The sequence below is a fragment of the Mustela nigripes genome, chromosome 6 (genome assembly GCF_022355385.1).
Source record: "Mustela nigripes isolate SB6536 chromosome 6, MUSNIG.SB6536, whole genome shotgun sequence".
In the NCBI taxonomy this organism is placed as follows: domain Eukaryota; kingdom Metazoa; phylum Chordata; class Mammalia; order Carnivora; family Mustelidae; genus Mustela; species Mustela nigripes.
Window position 1 is genome coordinate 52998576 of NC_081562.1, and position 15715 is coordinate 53014290.

The 15715-nt window shown below is 36.3% G+C and overlaps 1 protein-coding gene across 1 annotated transcript in view; it reads right to left on the reverse strand.

Annotated features, from left to right (window-relative positions):
• Positions 1-2137: 2137 nt before the first annotated feature.
• Positions 2138-15715, reverse strand: part of LOC132019472 (ovostatin homolog 2-like) — a 44585-nt gene continuing 31007 nt past the window's right edge. The window contains exons 23-36 of the mRNA XM_059402575.1: positions 15480-15563; positions 14454-14630; positions 13634-13715; positions 12499-12655; positions 10476-10550; positions 9197-9362; positions 8180-8391; positions 6960-7169; positions 6154-6278; positions 5089-5179; positions 4656-4724; positions 3540-3642; positions 2751-2826; positions 2138-2292 (exon numbers count right to left, since the gene is read on the reverse strand). Of these exons, the coding sequence (XP_059258558.1) occupies positions 2774-2826; positions 3540-3642; positions 4656-4724; positions 5089-5179; positions 6154-6278; positions 6960-7169; positions 8180-8391; positions 9197-9362; positions 10476-10550; positions 12499-12655; positions 13634-13715; positions 14454-14630; positions 15480-15563 (1604 nt within the window). The 3' untranslated portion in view covers positions 2138-2292; positions 2751-2773. The remainder of the gene's footprint in view (positions 2293-2750; positions 2827-3539; positions 3643-4655; positions 4725-5088; positions 5180-6153; positions 6279-6959; positions 7170-8179; positions 8392-9196; positions 9363-10475; positions 10551-12498; positions 12656-13633; positions 13716-14453; positions 14631-15479; positions 15564-15715) is intronic.

A 15715-nucleotide genomic window follows, 5' to 3' on the forward strand; every position in this document is an offset into this window, starting at 1 on the left:
ACTCAACATTCCTAAACTGGACTATCCGATAAGCCCCATTTTATATAAAACTGTGGGCCAGGGATATGATTTTGTTTTTTGGTCCAACATAAGCTGGAACAAGGTTTCAATGCAAAAGGCAAGTAACAGAGCTCTACTGTTCATTAATAGTCTTTTATTCTTTAGAAGATATTTAGATCTCTGGACTCTGGGAAACAAATTGAGGGTTGCAGAAAGGAGACGGGGAGGGGATGGGAACCAGGTGATGAGTATTAAGGAGGGCACATGTGGTCATGAGTGCTGGGTGTTAAACCCAAGTAATGAATCGTTAAACACTAAATCAAAAGCTAATGATGTACTCTATGCTGCCTAAATGAACATAATAATAATAAAATGATATTTAGATCTCAGTTCCCTGTCGCCTCCCATACTCACCAAGAAATTTTGCAAATGTAAACATTAAATTCTAGACTTTTTCTGTGCCTTGAATCATAGCCAGTGGCAGACCTCCCCATACCCTTCTTGCAAGTTAGAATTCGAGAAACAATTTTATTACATCAGTGAACTAACTACTTAATACATGCCAAGTAAAATGAGAAGTGAAAATTTTTTATTTTGGCAAAAAAACAAACAAACAAACAAACAAAATAGTTTCCCACAGAAGACATCATTTACCACAAAGTAACTTCCTTTATTTTACTTGAATCTTTAGCCCAAAATGTACTAGAAGAGTCCTATTTTTCCTTAAATGAAATCCCCAAGTATGTAGAGAGCCTAGGGTGTTTTTCAAAATTCTGAGCAGTGATATCATACATACCCCTCTGATGTGCAGTGTTTTGATAAAATAAGAGAACTGAGAAGATATAAATAAATTCTTAGCACAGTGAAATAAACTTTTGTAGCACGAGATGTGGGTTGACACCAGCAGTTTAATCTATGATGAATCAATTAATAAACAATTTATTTTTAAAATTTAATTCTATTATTTTTTTATGTGCGTTCCAAAATTCATTGTTTATGCACCACACCCAGTGATCCATGCAATACGTGCCCTCCTTAATACCCACCGCCAGGCTCACCCAGCCCCCCACCTCCTTCCCCTCCAAAACCCTCAGTTTGTTTCTCAGAGTCCACAGTCTTTCATAGTTTGCCTCCCCCTCTGATTTCCCCCAACTCACTTCTCTCTGTCTCCCCATGTCCTCCGTGTTATTCCTTATGCTCCACAAGTAAATGAAACCATATGCTAATTGACTTTCTCTGTTGATTTACTTCACTTAGCATAATCTCCTCCAGTCCTGTCCATGTTGATACAAAAGTTGGGTACGCTTAATAAGCATTTATTAAGGGCCTGATTGTAATTTAGGCACTATTAGCAGTATACCCTGGGCAGGGAGCCTACAGAAATAAGTAAGTCTAACCATCATTTATTAAAACACTTTATTTTTAATTTATTGAGCACTGATAGATTCTAGGGCACTCAGTTTCCATTTTTTTTTTTTTTAACTCTATGACTGGAGAATTGATCTGTATCTGTTTTTTATCTGTAGCAGTATCTCAGCAGGGATAGAAGCCTGTATGAAAGTCGGTAGAGAAATTAATTTTCACTTCTATCCTTATTTTCTCCAGTTTCTTCCTGCCTCAGTTCTCTCAATATTACTTTATTGCTTTATCAGTAGTGTTCATGAGCAAAGGATAGACATTGAATATTGCTTTTCAGGAATAAGTGACAAGATCAGTACAATAAAATATTTTCAAAAAGATAAAATAACCTTGAATTACCCTCTCAATCAAGTAAGGGAACTCAATAAATCCATCAATTAATTTATGATTTTCTAAATTCTTCTCCCCCATTCTTTGATGGTATTTCATGGAGAAGAGTCTGTGTGTTTTGTGTTGTGTGTGTTTCTTTTATTTCCTTGAGCTCATATGAAGTCCTTTCCAACTTAGTCTTTTTACCTCACGTCCGCTGACCCTGGCTTTCTCTCTCTTTCTCTGGATATTGGAGGATTCCATATTATGTATGCCATAATGTCTAAAAGCTTAAACTCAGAATTGATGACAATAAAGGAAATTATGAGAGTTGTCATCAAAGAAAATCCTGAGTTTTCTAGGATGAAAATTTTGTATAGTATACTGAAAAAAAAATCACAGACTCGGATGAGAAATGAGAGCATTTTATGGGATAATAAAGAAATAAAGTCTGATGAGAAGTCAGAGGCAGACTGCAGTATATTCAGTACAGAAGGTGGTTCAGGGTTTTCTTTCAGGTTTGATACAGAAGAATGAGTTTGTTCAAAGTAAATAACCTTCCACCTGGGATTTAAAACAGTTTAAACAATAAGTACTGTGGGTATTTATGTATAAATAAATATATAAATACAGCTATGCAAGCACACATATATACAAACATATACAAACACACACATACATATGTCATATGTATGTGGATATGTATGCATATAAGTCCATATGTATTTAATGACCTATCAATTTATAAAACAAAGATGAGTGATTTTTAAAAATGAGACATGGATAAAAGCCACATATATAGTTGTAAATTCTCTAAAGCTATTTTAAAGAAATAAATAAAATCTTAATGACTATTAGAATATGTACCTGGTGCACATAGCTGGTCAAATCCTGTGACTTATCACAGACTTCTCCTTGCTTCATCCTTTTTTTTTTTTTTTTTTTTTTTTTTTAGGTTTTCACTTTAGTAACAGATGTGTTTTCAATGGTTTCAATATTTTTGATATTTGTAATTTCCTTACCTTTTCCTAGGACTTTATCTGTCTCACTGCAAAACTGAAACACTGTTGATGTTGTAAGAAACAAGGCCATATTCATCTGGAAAATAGGGGGAAAGTTTACCCTTTTTAAATCTCCAACAGCCAGATTATGTCAGATAGTACAGATACATCAGATCTAATCTTTCCAATAATTTTCCAAGATAGTCAATCACTTCTCCATTTTCTAAATCCAAAAATGCCCTATTAAAGTTTAAGGAACTTGATGCAGTATATTCAACTAGTAAATGACAGAGCAGGAATTCAAATCCTTGAATGACATTCAGTGAGTAACTAACAGCACTGACCTTTCAGGGAAAATTTTTATGGTCTTTACAACATCCTAGTAATTGTTTTCGAACCTAATCTATCAAGACTTTCTTATAATATTTCAGAATATTGACTGCTCCCCTTCTCAAATCAAAGTCCATCAAGGTTGCATGAAATGCTAAGTCTCAGCATTAACAACAGCAAAAATAACAACAAAGAGACTTTGAGGCTGAGCATGGTTTGCATTTCAAGTTGAAGAGGCCCCCTTTCACACTATATCAAAAGGGTTCTAGGAATTGAAAAGCCCTGGTAACTGGAAAATGACCAAGTCAGAATATATATCAGGGAGGAAAAAATATCAATATATAAAGTAAAACCAGTCACCATTTAGTCTTTCATGATGGAGGATAATTTTGAAAAATTTAGTGGCTTTTGGAAAATTTAGGGAGTCTTAGATCCAGATATCATGTCCTGTAGCTTTCAGGCATGGCATTGCTTGCCTACCTTTTTCATAATAATCATAGGCCATAACTGGGGCTGGCTGAATATTAGACACAAGGTTGGTTTGCTCAACAGAGAAAGTAAAATGGTTTGCTGTACCAAAAACCTGTAAAGATACAAAGTATAAGTACATCAGGTCTGCATCACACAAAGACACAAATCATAAATACATTAGGTGTAAATACATCAGCAGGTCTGCAAAACGAAAATCACGGGGCAAATGATCTACAGAAGTTCATGATTTACCCAATTAAACAGATCTAAGTTATCAGGATCTTACATAATGACAAAATAATGAGTTTGGTGATATTAAATGAGTGAAATTTTAAGTTCCATTGCTTATACTGAGGTGCAAGAAATTTAGTTGAAAGCGTTGAGGTAATGTAGGCATTTGTGTGACCTGTAGCGGTGTACACATAGAAGAGATGACTCTAAAACTCATGCCAGCCTTTGTTGGAGTTCAGGTCAGACTATTAAAGAATTATACATCTGCTCTGTGGCCCTACTGTGTTAAATGCTGTGAAGAACAAAAAACAGAGACCTGATATTTCTGACTTGAGAGTCATCTAGTAAAGTAGCCAAACCATGTATGAAATAATGTTAGAGTCAACAGGGAGAAAATAAGTTATCAGTGGGATTGAAGAACACTGATCATTTTTAATGTCCTGTATTTTCTGACAAACCCTATGATATTTACAGTTGATCCTTGAACAATGCAGGGGTTAAGGGCACCAAGCCTCTGTGCAGTTGAAAATCTGCATATAAATTTTGAATTCCCCCAAAACTTAACTACCAACAGCTGTTGACCAGAAGCCTTACTGATAGCATAACACATATTTTGTAGGATATATGTGTTTTTATGGTATTTTTTACAATAAAACAAACTAAAGAAAGTGTTATTAAGAAAATCATAAGGAAGAGAGAATATATTTACCGGATTGTACTGCATTTATAAAAAATAAAAAATCCTGTGTGTGTGGAACCCAGGCAGTTCAAACCTATGTCATGCAAGGATCAACTGGGTATATTCATTTACATGTGAATAAAATATAAGCATCCAGTTACCTTCAGAAAAGAAGAGAAAGCCATGGAAGAAAAAACAGTTACTGCTCAACTTACAGTTTCCAAGTAGAAAAGAATGTGGTCATTCTTGACTTCAGTCTTCATGACTTGGCCATTGTTTTCAAGCTTTATAGAAATTGGCAGGGAGGGATAGGAGAATAAATAGTAAAGAATACCTTCCAGTGTTGAATGTTTTATGCTTTTTACTTAACTGATTGTCAGGAATCTATATTATGGATGTTTCCTGTGCCATGATATTTTCATAAACACAAGTAGTGACTAAATAAAGAACTAAATTATGAACTATGGGAAAATGACTGCCAGTTGTTACAAATTAAAAATACTGTCTCTTCAGCATAACAGCAGAAATAAACATGAACTCTGAATAAATCTGTTTAAAGGAAGAACTGTATGACTTTATTTGGCTAATGAATTATTTTATCTGCACATTATTGCTTCTGTGCTGAAAGGGTAGGCTTCTGTTATTTACCTCCTCAATGGATGCCATGACTGGAGTAAATCCTGACAGCATTTTTATATCAACGACGACCATATTGGAGTTATTGCGAATTCCAGTATACCTGAAATTTAAAAACAAACACAAGTTTAGATAGCAGTCTAGAATAATGACTATCTTACAGCAAGGATGGAGGATACATAGATACCAAGTGGCTTTATGTCTGGAGCAGAGGCAAAAAGCTGAAGAGGGAACACCTGAGGAAGTCACTCTCAAACGTTTGAAAATAGGCACAGCTAGATAGACAAGGGACACATAAGTTGGAATAAAGAGCGAATTATCTGGACCTGGAATCTCCCAAATCTCTTTTAAGCTTACCTGAGGCCTCAAAGTCCTAGCTTATAAACAAAGCTGATAAATTTATATCACATATACTTATGTTAGTCTTAGATTTCCACCATACTTAAATGATATCTTTGTTTAGAAAGCAAGTTGAGAGCTCTATGGTGTATGTAGTTCTTATCTTAGCTCTGAGGTTTAAGATGTTTAAGAGATTTTCATTTGGAAATCCTAAGAAAAATCCCCCAAAGGAAGTTTACTCAGTTTCCCCACATATTAACAAGGGCTAAAAACTCTCTGGCAGCTATAAATTATATATTAGTTCAAGAGGTTTATTTTGTCTACTCCAAAAAATAAAAATCTAAAATTTTGCTCTATGCAGTTATAGAATAAGCGTCTCTAAGTTTTCTCATGCTGGACCACTTGTGCTTGTCTTTAGAAGGAAAAATACACTCTCCATTGTCCAAATCCAACAGTACTTCCATACACACAAAACAATGGAGGCATTGCTGGAGTATCAGTGAGGCAGAAGCTTTCAAATTTATACCCGCCTACAGTATACATCTTACTTGCATAAATACTAAACTGTGGTGTGCACACAGAGAGCTAGAAAGAGACGATGCTCTAGAATATCACCACCAATATATCAAATCATTGTGGTAACCATCTTAATATTGATTTTGCTACTGTTTAAAACAATTATTTTTTTCATCTATCATTGCTCTAGCCCAGGAGTTGATATCAAAATGGGACACTTACTTGATGGTTACTGTCAGGTCAAAATTACTCTGGAATATATCTGAAGAGTTTTTCTTGGTCATTTCCAAGGAAAGGGAAAATCCAGATGCTTTTTTAGGTAGTAGTACATTATATCTCAGGATACCCTGAAAGAATAGCAAGTCAGAAGACAATCCATTCATTTATCCTGTAGTAAGAACTGAAGGACTTATTTTTTCTTTATTTTCATTATTATTGCACTTTATTTTACATCTTCACCATCAAGGAATAAGGCAAAATGTAATTGTTCAATTTTTAGAAGGTGCAAGAATTTTAATAAACAAATAATCTTGACATAATGGAAATATCAGAATGCTTTCTAACAGTGACATTCTTTTAGAAACTCCTCAGTTATTTGGCTATGCTTAAGAGTAAGTATCTCTTCATAAAATAACTTTCACTTTCAGCTATTGATTAGAAAATAGAAAATAGCAATTGAAGAAAGAACAGAGATAACAGAAATACACGATGGTAAGATAACACTCCATCTATAACTGAAAGGATAATCTAGCTCTTAAATTGGCAAATATCTCTGTCTCAAGTAGATTTCCTTTTTTTTTGTTTGTTTGTTTTAGATTTTATTTATTTGACAGAGAGAGAGAGCGTGTGCAAGAGAGAGCACAAGCAGGGGGAACAGCAGGCAAAGGGAGAGGGAGAAGCAGGCTCCTCGCCAAGCAAGGAGCTTGATGAGGGCCTCGATCCCAAGACACCAGGATCATGATCCAAGCCAAAGGCAGACATTTAACTGACTGAGCCACCTAGGCACCCCTCAAGTAGATTTCTATTACCTGGATAAATGCACAGCCTTGTCCTTCTACATCTACTGTATATTGTCCATGAGCTTTTGTTAGTTCAGCACGCTGGACCAGTAAGCGATTGTCATTGTTAACCTGGAAAATCTCATTGGATTCTTCATTGCTAAAGGTGACAGTGTTCTGATCATTAGAGAAGGTGAACTTCATATAGTGGGTTATGGCAAGAAGACAGACAGCAGTATCCTGCAAATAACCATAGAAGCAAAGATCTAAGCTCATTGCAATGCAATATTAGTCATCATTTGACCATGAACTTTAAGTCAATCCATAAAAATATTCCTAAATCAACAGAATACAAAGAATCAAATCCTAAACAACAGGACAATACATTTGCTCACGCAAATGTTGTCATTTCGTCTCCCTCAACAAATCTGAGTTTAGTAGTCTAAAGGATTTCACAAAGTATAATCTCTACTGTTGAGAATAGTGCCAACCACTTCTAAAAATTGACATAATGTAATATTGTTTATATAACATTATTATCTTATAATAATATTTCCATTATGTCAATTTGCTAAGTATTTTGGCTGCCTTGGGTAATGCTTATGCCCATCGATCTTCAAGGAAAGGAGTCAGAATCAGAAAATGATGTTGGCAGATTCACTAGCACATGGTTTTATTCAGAAACTAAGACTACACCAAAGAAAGTAAGGAGGGAAGTGAACATTTCCTTTGTGGGAATGACACTGCATTTCTTTGAATTTTGATTTTTTTTTTCTGTTAAGACATAAACCACTATTCTTTTTATACCCCTTTCCTCTGTTACTCTTTCCTTTGTTTGTGTTTCCCAATGTATACAACACAGAAATAGAGAGAAATCTTTTTTTCTTTGCTGATTGATATGTAGTATCATAGTATCATTGGCTATCTAACTTATCATCAAGACTCTATGACAATAATGTCTTCTAGTCCTATCTTCTACTTCTACTGTGTAAGTGGAGGTATAAGTTAGTCATAAATTCCTTGAAAAGATACCTTAATTTATTCATTTGTATATAAGGAATTCTTACTAGTGTCTGTTACACAAGAACTGCCCAATTAATAGTTGTTGACTAAATAATAGGATACATAATATCAAATATTCTTCATCTCAGGAGGCATTTTCTATGATTACCTTTGCTATCTAGATAACTGAAGAGAAGCATCTTTTGCAATACACATATTGTTATTAATATCGAGACTACATCAGTCACCTGAGTGGAAGAGAAGCCCCCATGGGAATTCATCTGTTGGGCAAGCCACTGCACAATCTTACTCGCATAGGTGAGGTCGGGAGTTTTCTGGGAAAGAACAGCCAGCAGCACATAACAAGTCTTCTCAGTCTCAGCAGATGGTGCATGAGGAATAAAGGATGGGGATGATTCTGTCTTGGGTTTCTTTGCTCTTTCCCAATATATTAAATTACCTGAGGAAAAGGAAAAATTTTCACACAGACTGAATAAACACCATGAATTACACATAAGAAGAGTACAAATTCCATTCCTGGCCTCTGCTCTGGGCTAAGATATGTCCCCTCAAAATTCACATATTCAAGTCCTAATATCCAGTACTTCAGAGTGTGACTGTATTTGGAATCACAATATTTGGAATCACTCTCAAAAGGGGGTGATTCCCTTAAAATGAAGCTGTTAGGGTACACCCGAATCCGGTATGACTGGAGTTTCAATAAGAAGGGGAAATTTGGATTCACAGAAGGGACACTAGGTAGGCAGGCCCACAGAAGCCCATGTGAAGACAAAGGGAGAAGATACCCATCTATATGCCAAGGAGAGAGACTTTAAAAGAAACTACTCCTGTTGGACTTCTAGCTTCCAGAACTGTGAGAAAATAAATTTCTGTTGTTTAAGCCACCTAGTCTGTGGTATTTTGTTATGGTGGCCCTAGCACACTGATATAGCTTCCAGTAAAATTTCTTAAGGTTAAAAGTCATGTGTGATGAGGTCCTATAAACAGTACTTTTGGTCTATGGCATGGTCACCATGCTTGGTTTCCTTTACTTCACTAATCTGAAAAGAAATTAGCAGAAAGGAGAAAGAGGGAGGTAGGAAATATACAATGTTCTTTAATGACAAAGGGGCCACTGAGAAATTCTGTAAGATAAATGGAAGCATACCAGTGATGACAGGGTTCCCATATGATTGCTAAGTAAGTTTCATTACTTTATTCTCAAGGTCATTCCCATCAATAGTAAAGTTAATAATGACACTTACTTGTTTTGGTAGCAGACTGATCCAGGATCTGGAGTAAGGATTCTACTTGCTTCTCTCTTTCCGCTAATGCAAAAGCATAAGCTAGAATCGCATGGATGTAGCCATTACTGACACCGTCTTCCAGGGCCTCCTCTAGGCAAAAGAGCCCATTTCGTAGAGCGGGAAACTAGTCAAGAGAAGGATAATATATTTTAAAATAATACCTGAATGCTTTATAAGCTTGCTGAATATTTAAACTAACCATTCTTTAAAATGTATTTAATTTATCCTTGAGCTATAGTTTACATAGAAACCTATTCATATACACACATGTATTATTTATACAATTTAAAAATACTGTTGAAATTAATTTTTAATGGATATTAGTATTTGAGAAAGAAAATGTAAGTAATATGAAAATAGTAGTTTTATATCTCATCAGTTATATTTTAATTAGTAATATGAATTTCTTCTATATGGCAAAGCATATGAATGAATTTATTTTTAAACCAAGGTATTTTACTCTAATGCTTGAAATAGAGGCTAATATTTCTAAAGATGATTTTCGAGATATACTAAAGACAGTGAAAATTCCTGATCTCTTAGTTCAGGAATAGATTTTTGAGTCTGATAATCTGAATTTGGGATTGGGGAGTAGCCAATATGAATCATGCTTAACTTGAAAATGTTTACACACTGAATTGGGTGTGTAAACACCCAATATTCTGACAAACAGAATATTGATTATGTCTACACACAGAATAGGGGTTCTTAACCTAGAATTCATGGCTGAACCTAGAATTCATGGCTCAACCTCAGGCACTAGCTCAATACCGGAAATGGTATGAAAAGCTTGTGTATGTGTTAGTTGTGTATTCTCCCTAGAGAAAAACTCGAGTGCTCATCACCAGTTTCTACAAATCAAAAAAATGTTGAGCAGCATTCACTTAAGGGGTGGTCATGTATTAAGTACTCTCTTGGGACGCCTGGGTGGCTCAGTTGGTTAAGCAGCTGCCTTCAGCTCAGGTCATGATCCCAGCGTCCTGGGATCGAGTCCCACATGGGGCTCCTTGCTCCACAGGGAGCCTGCTTCTCCCTCTGACTCTGCCTTCCACTCTGTCTGCCTGTGCTTGCTCCCGCTCGCTCTCTCTCTGACAAATAAATAAATAAAATCTTTAAAAAAAAAAAAAGTACTCTCTTGATGTTTCATTCAGTCTGAGAATCTGAGATCACCCTGAATCCATAATTGATTTAACATTCATTTAAGTGACTGGAATTCAAGAATGATGGAAAGTCATACGGTGACATTGAGTCCAGCTTCAAGGAAGGCTCCAACAACATATGCAGTAAATAAAATGTCCTCTTCTTCTCCGCCCTAAACACAAAGGGAAAATTAACCAGACAGGATAGTAGACCACAAAAAAAAAAAAAAAAAAAAAAAAGCTAGTTTTTTGAAGTGAAAAGAAGTATGAAGGAAAAACTGGAAGAAATATCTTAAAAAAAAAAAAAAAAAGCCAAACACCTAAAATGTAATTTTAAAATTAAATGGCAAATAACAATGCTATCTAAGAATCCATCAGGATTCATTATAATGAAATAAAAAAGTACTATCAAGTATGCTAATGACATATGTCATCATCTACTGATGTGACCTACTCTTGGACATGAATTCTGAACAATTCATATGGCTCTATTTTACTCTATTTGTTGTTAATTTGGAAAAGCAAACTAAGAACTTCTGTTGCCTTCGGGCAGAAAGTTTCTGTGAAGCTGCCTGAACTTCCCTGGAAAAGTACTCTAAGTGGTAATAATAAAGGCTCGTAGATTCTTACAGTGTAAAAGCGTTTTTAAGCTACGCAATTTGTAAGCTGACATTGCACAAAAATGCAGTGGGGAACATGAGCCTTAAATAAACCAGCATCTGCTCAAGAGGTTAGGATTCCGTCAGGAACAAGACCCAGGGACATGAATGGATGCTCTCATGATACTAATGCAAACAGCATTCAGAGGGCATTGGAGATCCACTGATCTGGTATAAACCTCTCGTTTTCTCTAAGCAAAAGGTGACCTCTTTCTTCTTTAGAAAATGAATATCCAAGGAGCTCAGTTTTCAAGGTGCAAATAACGGTAGAAGGAAACACTAAAATAAGATGTGGGGATCCATTTACATTATAACAAGTTCTATCACTATTCCTCTGCAGTGTAGGTTCTTATTTTTCCTTTGCTTCTTCCTAACTCAACACACACACACAGTTATGGAAAAGAGATTAGGTAAAATCAGACAAACTGCAGCAGTGATCAGTAATGAATCCAGTAAAAAGAAAGATGTGGAGAGGCTTTAGAAAAGAACGTGAAAAATTCTCATTTTCTACATGGGAACAAGAACTCTTCTCTACCAGGGAGCTCCTGGAGTGAAGAACAGATTGGGAATAATTTAAAGACGTTTTTCTACACCACAAATAGTGTAACAATTTGAAAACAATTTGCATTAAATTAAATACCACACAAAGTGGCCATTTGACCATATTTTGAAGAGGATTAGCTTTACGTTCCAAAATCCCAGTAGAGGAGTGGTGATTAAGAAGGATCCAGAGGGAAAGCCCGAATATTTCAGGTGATAGGAGGGCATGCTAAAGTATCATATCAGAGGGATTGTCTTCAGACGCAAATACGAAAGTTAGGAGAATAAAGAACACAGAAGGTGGAATGGAGGTGGACAGCTATCTGCAAAGACGGGAAATCAGAACGGAAAATGCCTACGGATTTACCTTAATATGGACAGGGAAAGGGAAGCTGTGGGTACCTTCAAGGACATAGTTCATCTCAGTTGAATTTTGACCCACAGCAAGCGAGGCCTTTATGACTTGACTTGAGAAGGTACTGAAAGAGTGTTTCACTGAAGTGTTGTAAATTACTAAGTATTGAACTTTCTTGCCATCCATAAATAGGAATGAATTCCCTAATCAGGATGCCCATCCTTGACATACTGTCTGGTTCCAAATTTATGAATGTTTCCTTCCTAGGTTTCTTTTCTCTTCCTTCACTCCTGTTTTTAGTTTCTCCCCCAAAGGAGACTAGTTGTATGGGAGAATTAACACAGCGAAGCAAACCACATATTCATGAAGAGGTAAGTCTAGCTAGTGTTAGCGTGTGTGCCATGGAATGATGCTATTGACCAATATGCCCTGGGTCTATGGCTCCAGCAGACTCAGAAAGGGTAATGGTCCCAGGGAAAATATTCCTGTTCCAGGTTAGTTAAATCAGACATAGGAAAGGTAGGTAATGCAAAGGGGCGAGGAAACCTCGTTCTGTACATTTCTCACCTCCCAGGCATTGTTGAAAATCTTGCCATCACTTTCAAAGCAGCCATTTATTTTCTGTTTGCTTGAAAGCCAGATTAAGGTTTCTTTTTGAACTTGTTCATCAATGTAAACATATTCCTTCATTCTCTCTAATGTCTTAAAAGTAAGGGCACTGAGCCTGTAATACAAATCACCAGTTAGACAGAAGTTAGATAAAAAAGAAATGTCAGGGGCGCCTGGGTGGCTTAGTGGGTTAAGCCGTTGCCTTCGGCTCAGGTCATGATCTTAGGGTCCTGGGATCGAGTCCCGCATCGGGCTCTCTGCTCAGCAGGGAGCCTGCTTCCTCCTCTCTCTCTCCCTCTCTCTGTCTGCCTCTCTGCCTACTTGTGATCTTTCTCTGTCAAATAAATAAATAAAATCTTAAAAAAAAAAAAGAAATGTCATCAAATCCACGCGTTCAGCACCCTCATTCTCTTTGGATAATGGATGCATCTAGTTTGGCCAATGTTGACTATAGGGAATCTTTATTGATAGTGCATTTTTCCTTTGGGTCCGTAAAATGTTATGAATACAATATGTAAAAAGAAAAGTAGGTAATTTTCAGCATGTTTACAAACAAGCTTCTTGATTTGTGGTTCATTGGATTATCTATATATGGAGATGGAATGGGTACAATTTGATGCTGGGAGGCCTTCTAGGTTTTTTGTTCATTTGTTTGATTTTTAGAGAGGGAAGGAGAAGGGTGTGGAAGGGCAGAGGAAGAAAGAGGCCGGATGAGACCCTGAGATCATGACCTGAGCCGAAATCTAGAATTAGATGCTTAACTGACTGAGCCTGGGGCCTTCTTTCCTCTCCATTGACTCTTTACATGGGTCTCTGGGAAGTGTGGACTAGGCTGTACCATTTTCCACAAAGTTAGGCTGTGGAAGTACAGGAGGTTGTCAGTAAATGATAAGTCTTCTGGGCAAATTGTCAGGGCACTCCAGGCATATGGCTGCATTGGAATTAAGAATAATAGCTTCTTTGGTTCATCTCTGTCCATTCACTTAGAAACCCACTTTGCTTCCAAATCTCACCATACTCAACTCTCTCCGCCTGTCCCAAGCCCTTCTCACATCATCCCTCTATTATTTAAAATAAAATTTTCATCTCTTACCACATGCTTCCTTTCTGATTCCTCTGCCGAAACACACTGTATGAACCATCATAGTTTTTGAAAGACAGTTGCTTTTGATAACCTAAAGTACAAAATGGTAGGAGATTATCTTTTTAAGCTAAGCAAATTAGAAGAAAAAGAATGGCATACTGCAAGCCCTGTGTTTGGGTTTTAGACAGACGAATTACTAGATTGATCATTTCAGTTTTAATTTCTGAAACTCAGGGTCCCTATTCATAGTGAGAAAAACTAAGTTCTACTTAGTTTTAATGACAAGATGTTACATGTGACTATGCCCAGCTCAGTAACTGACACTTAACTAATTGTTTAATACCTTTTCCTTAAGGTTAATTGACTACTGTGTTATCTTTCAGAAAAGAGAACCTGAAGAAATTGTACCCATGAGCCATTCCTTGATATTTCACAAGATTTATATACCTCTTTTCTACATACAAATCCAATTACTTCATTGCAATGGAACGCCACTGAGCCAACAAATATAGAAGTTGATAAATGAACTATTTATAACTACTATTAGTAACAGTAGCAACAAACTAGGTAGCTTGGCAAAATATTCAGATTAAAAAAACTGGGCTCATAATTTGAAATGTTATTGTTCTGAATTATGAAGCTAAATGACCACACATATACTGAAGTAGCAAAAAAAAAAAAAAAAGTGAGGACTCAGAACACCCCAGTTCAGAGCTCAGATCCACTTTTTCCCCATGAGAATAGCTTATAATGATAACTTTGTGATAGCTTAGTATTAGGAAAAATTGATTTTATTTTTTATAGGCAGAAATTACTTAAATGGTCTCACCATTAGACAAGAAAAAGAAAGCCTTAGATTTAACTTCTTCCGTTAACTGTTTAGTAGATTTCAGATAGTCAAGGACATAGGTATCTGATGCTAGCAGGGCAATATTCTGCTCTCCACATCCATATGGCATTTGGAGAAGATTCTCCAGATTTTGCATCGCAAGTCCTAAAATATCCCCTAAAAATAAAAAAAGCTCAAGGTTACTACTGCTTATAGTTGGCATCTCAGCATTAGTAACTATGGATAAAAGAGGCATAACGAAAGCAGGAAATATTTAAAATTGCATTTAAAAGGTGGAGATAAGGAAAGTTTTCGTGAGGTAATTCTAAAGAGGAGATAGGCATGAAGGGTGAAGCAAAAAGAGTCTATGGTATGAAAATATTTCTGGAAATCTCATTACCAGAGAGAGGGGGGAATTAGATAAGAGTGTGTTTGTTTGCTTGTTTGTTATTATTATTATTATGCATGAGTTTTCCTATTATGACAAAATTCCCACCATCTTTAACAAGCAGGGTTTATTCTAATTCTTCAAAAGGGAATTTAAGGGGCCTCTGGGTGGCTCAGTAAGTTAAGCCTCTGCCTTCAGCTCAGGTCATGATCCCAGAGTCCTGGGATCAAGCCCCAAGTGGGGCTCTCTGTTTAGCTGGGATCCTTCTTCTCCCACTCCCCCTGCTTGTGTGCACGCTCTCTCTCTCTGTCAAATGAATAAATAGAGTCTTTTAAAAAAGGGAAATTTAATATTCAGATGCATGAGTTATATAATAGAAGGCTTTATTTTCTAAGTGCCAGTTATCATCCAGCGAAACAAGCGTTTCCTAAGGACATGGATTTGAAAATGGTATGTAATCCCTTCAGATCCCACATGGAAACAAGCATAGAGAGGATGACCTTCAATAGTACTTTCCTCCAACTAATACTTACAGAAAAATCTCTCCTTCCTGTTACTGTAAGGATTATTATTATTTTTTAAATTACCTCATTTAAATTTTTCAAATCATCGTGAAAGACAATACTTAACCAACTTACCCACAACAGTGAAAAAGGCTCTGGCGGACCCTTCTACCACACTGTCTGGCAAGTCCAAAACTACCTGTTTGGAGGCTTTGGTCCCTAGAAAGAAAATATTGATAAAAACGATAGTGTGATAACTTTCCTTTCTAAACAATAGCGGCAGATGTGTGGGACAAACATATTAGGAAATAGATTCCGTTATTTACTTTTATTTTGCAAGTTGCTTGTTTGAAAAGATGAAATTGCCATCT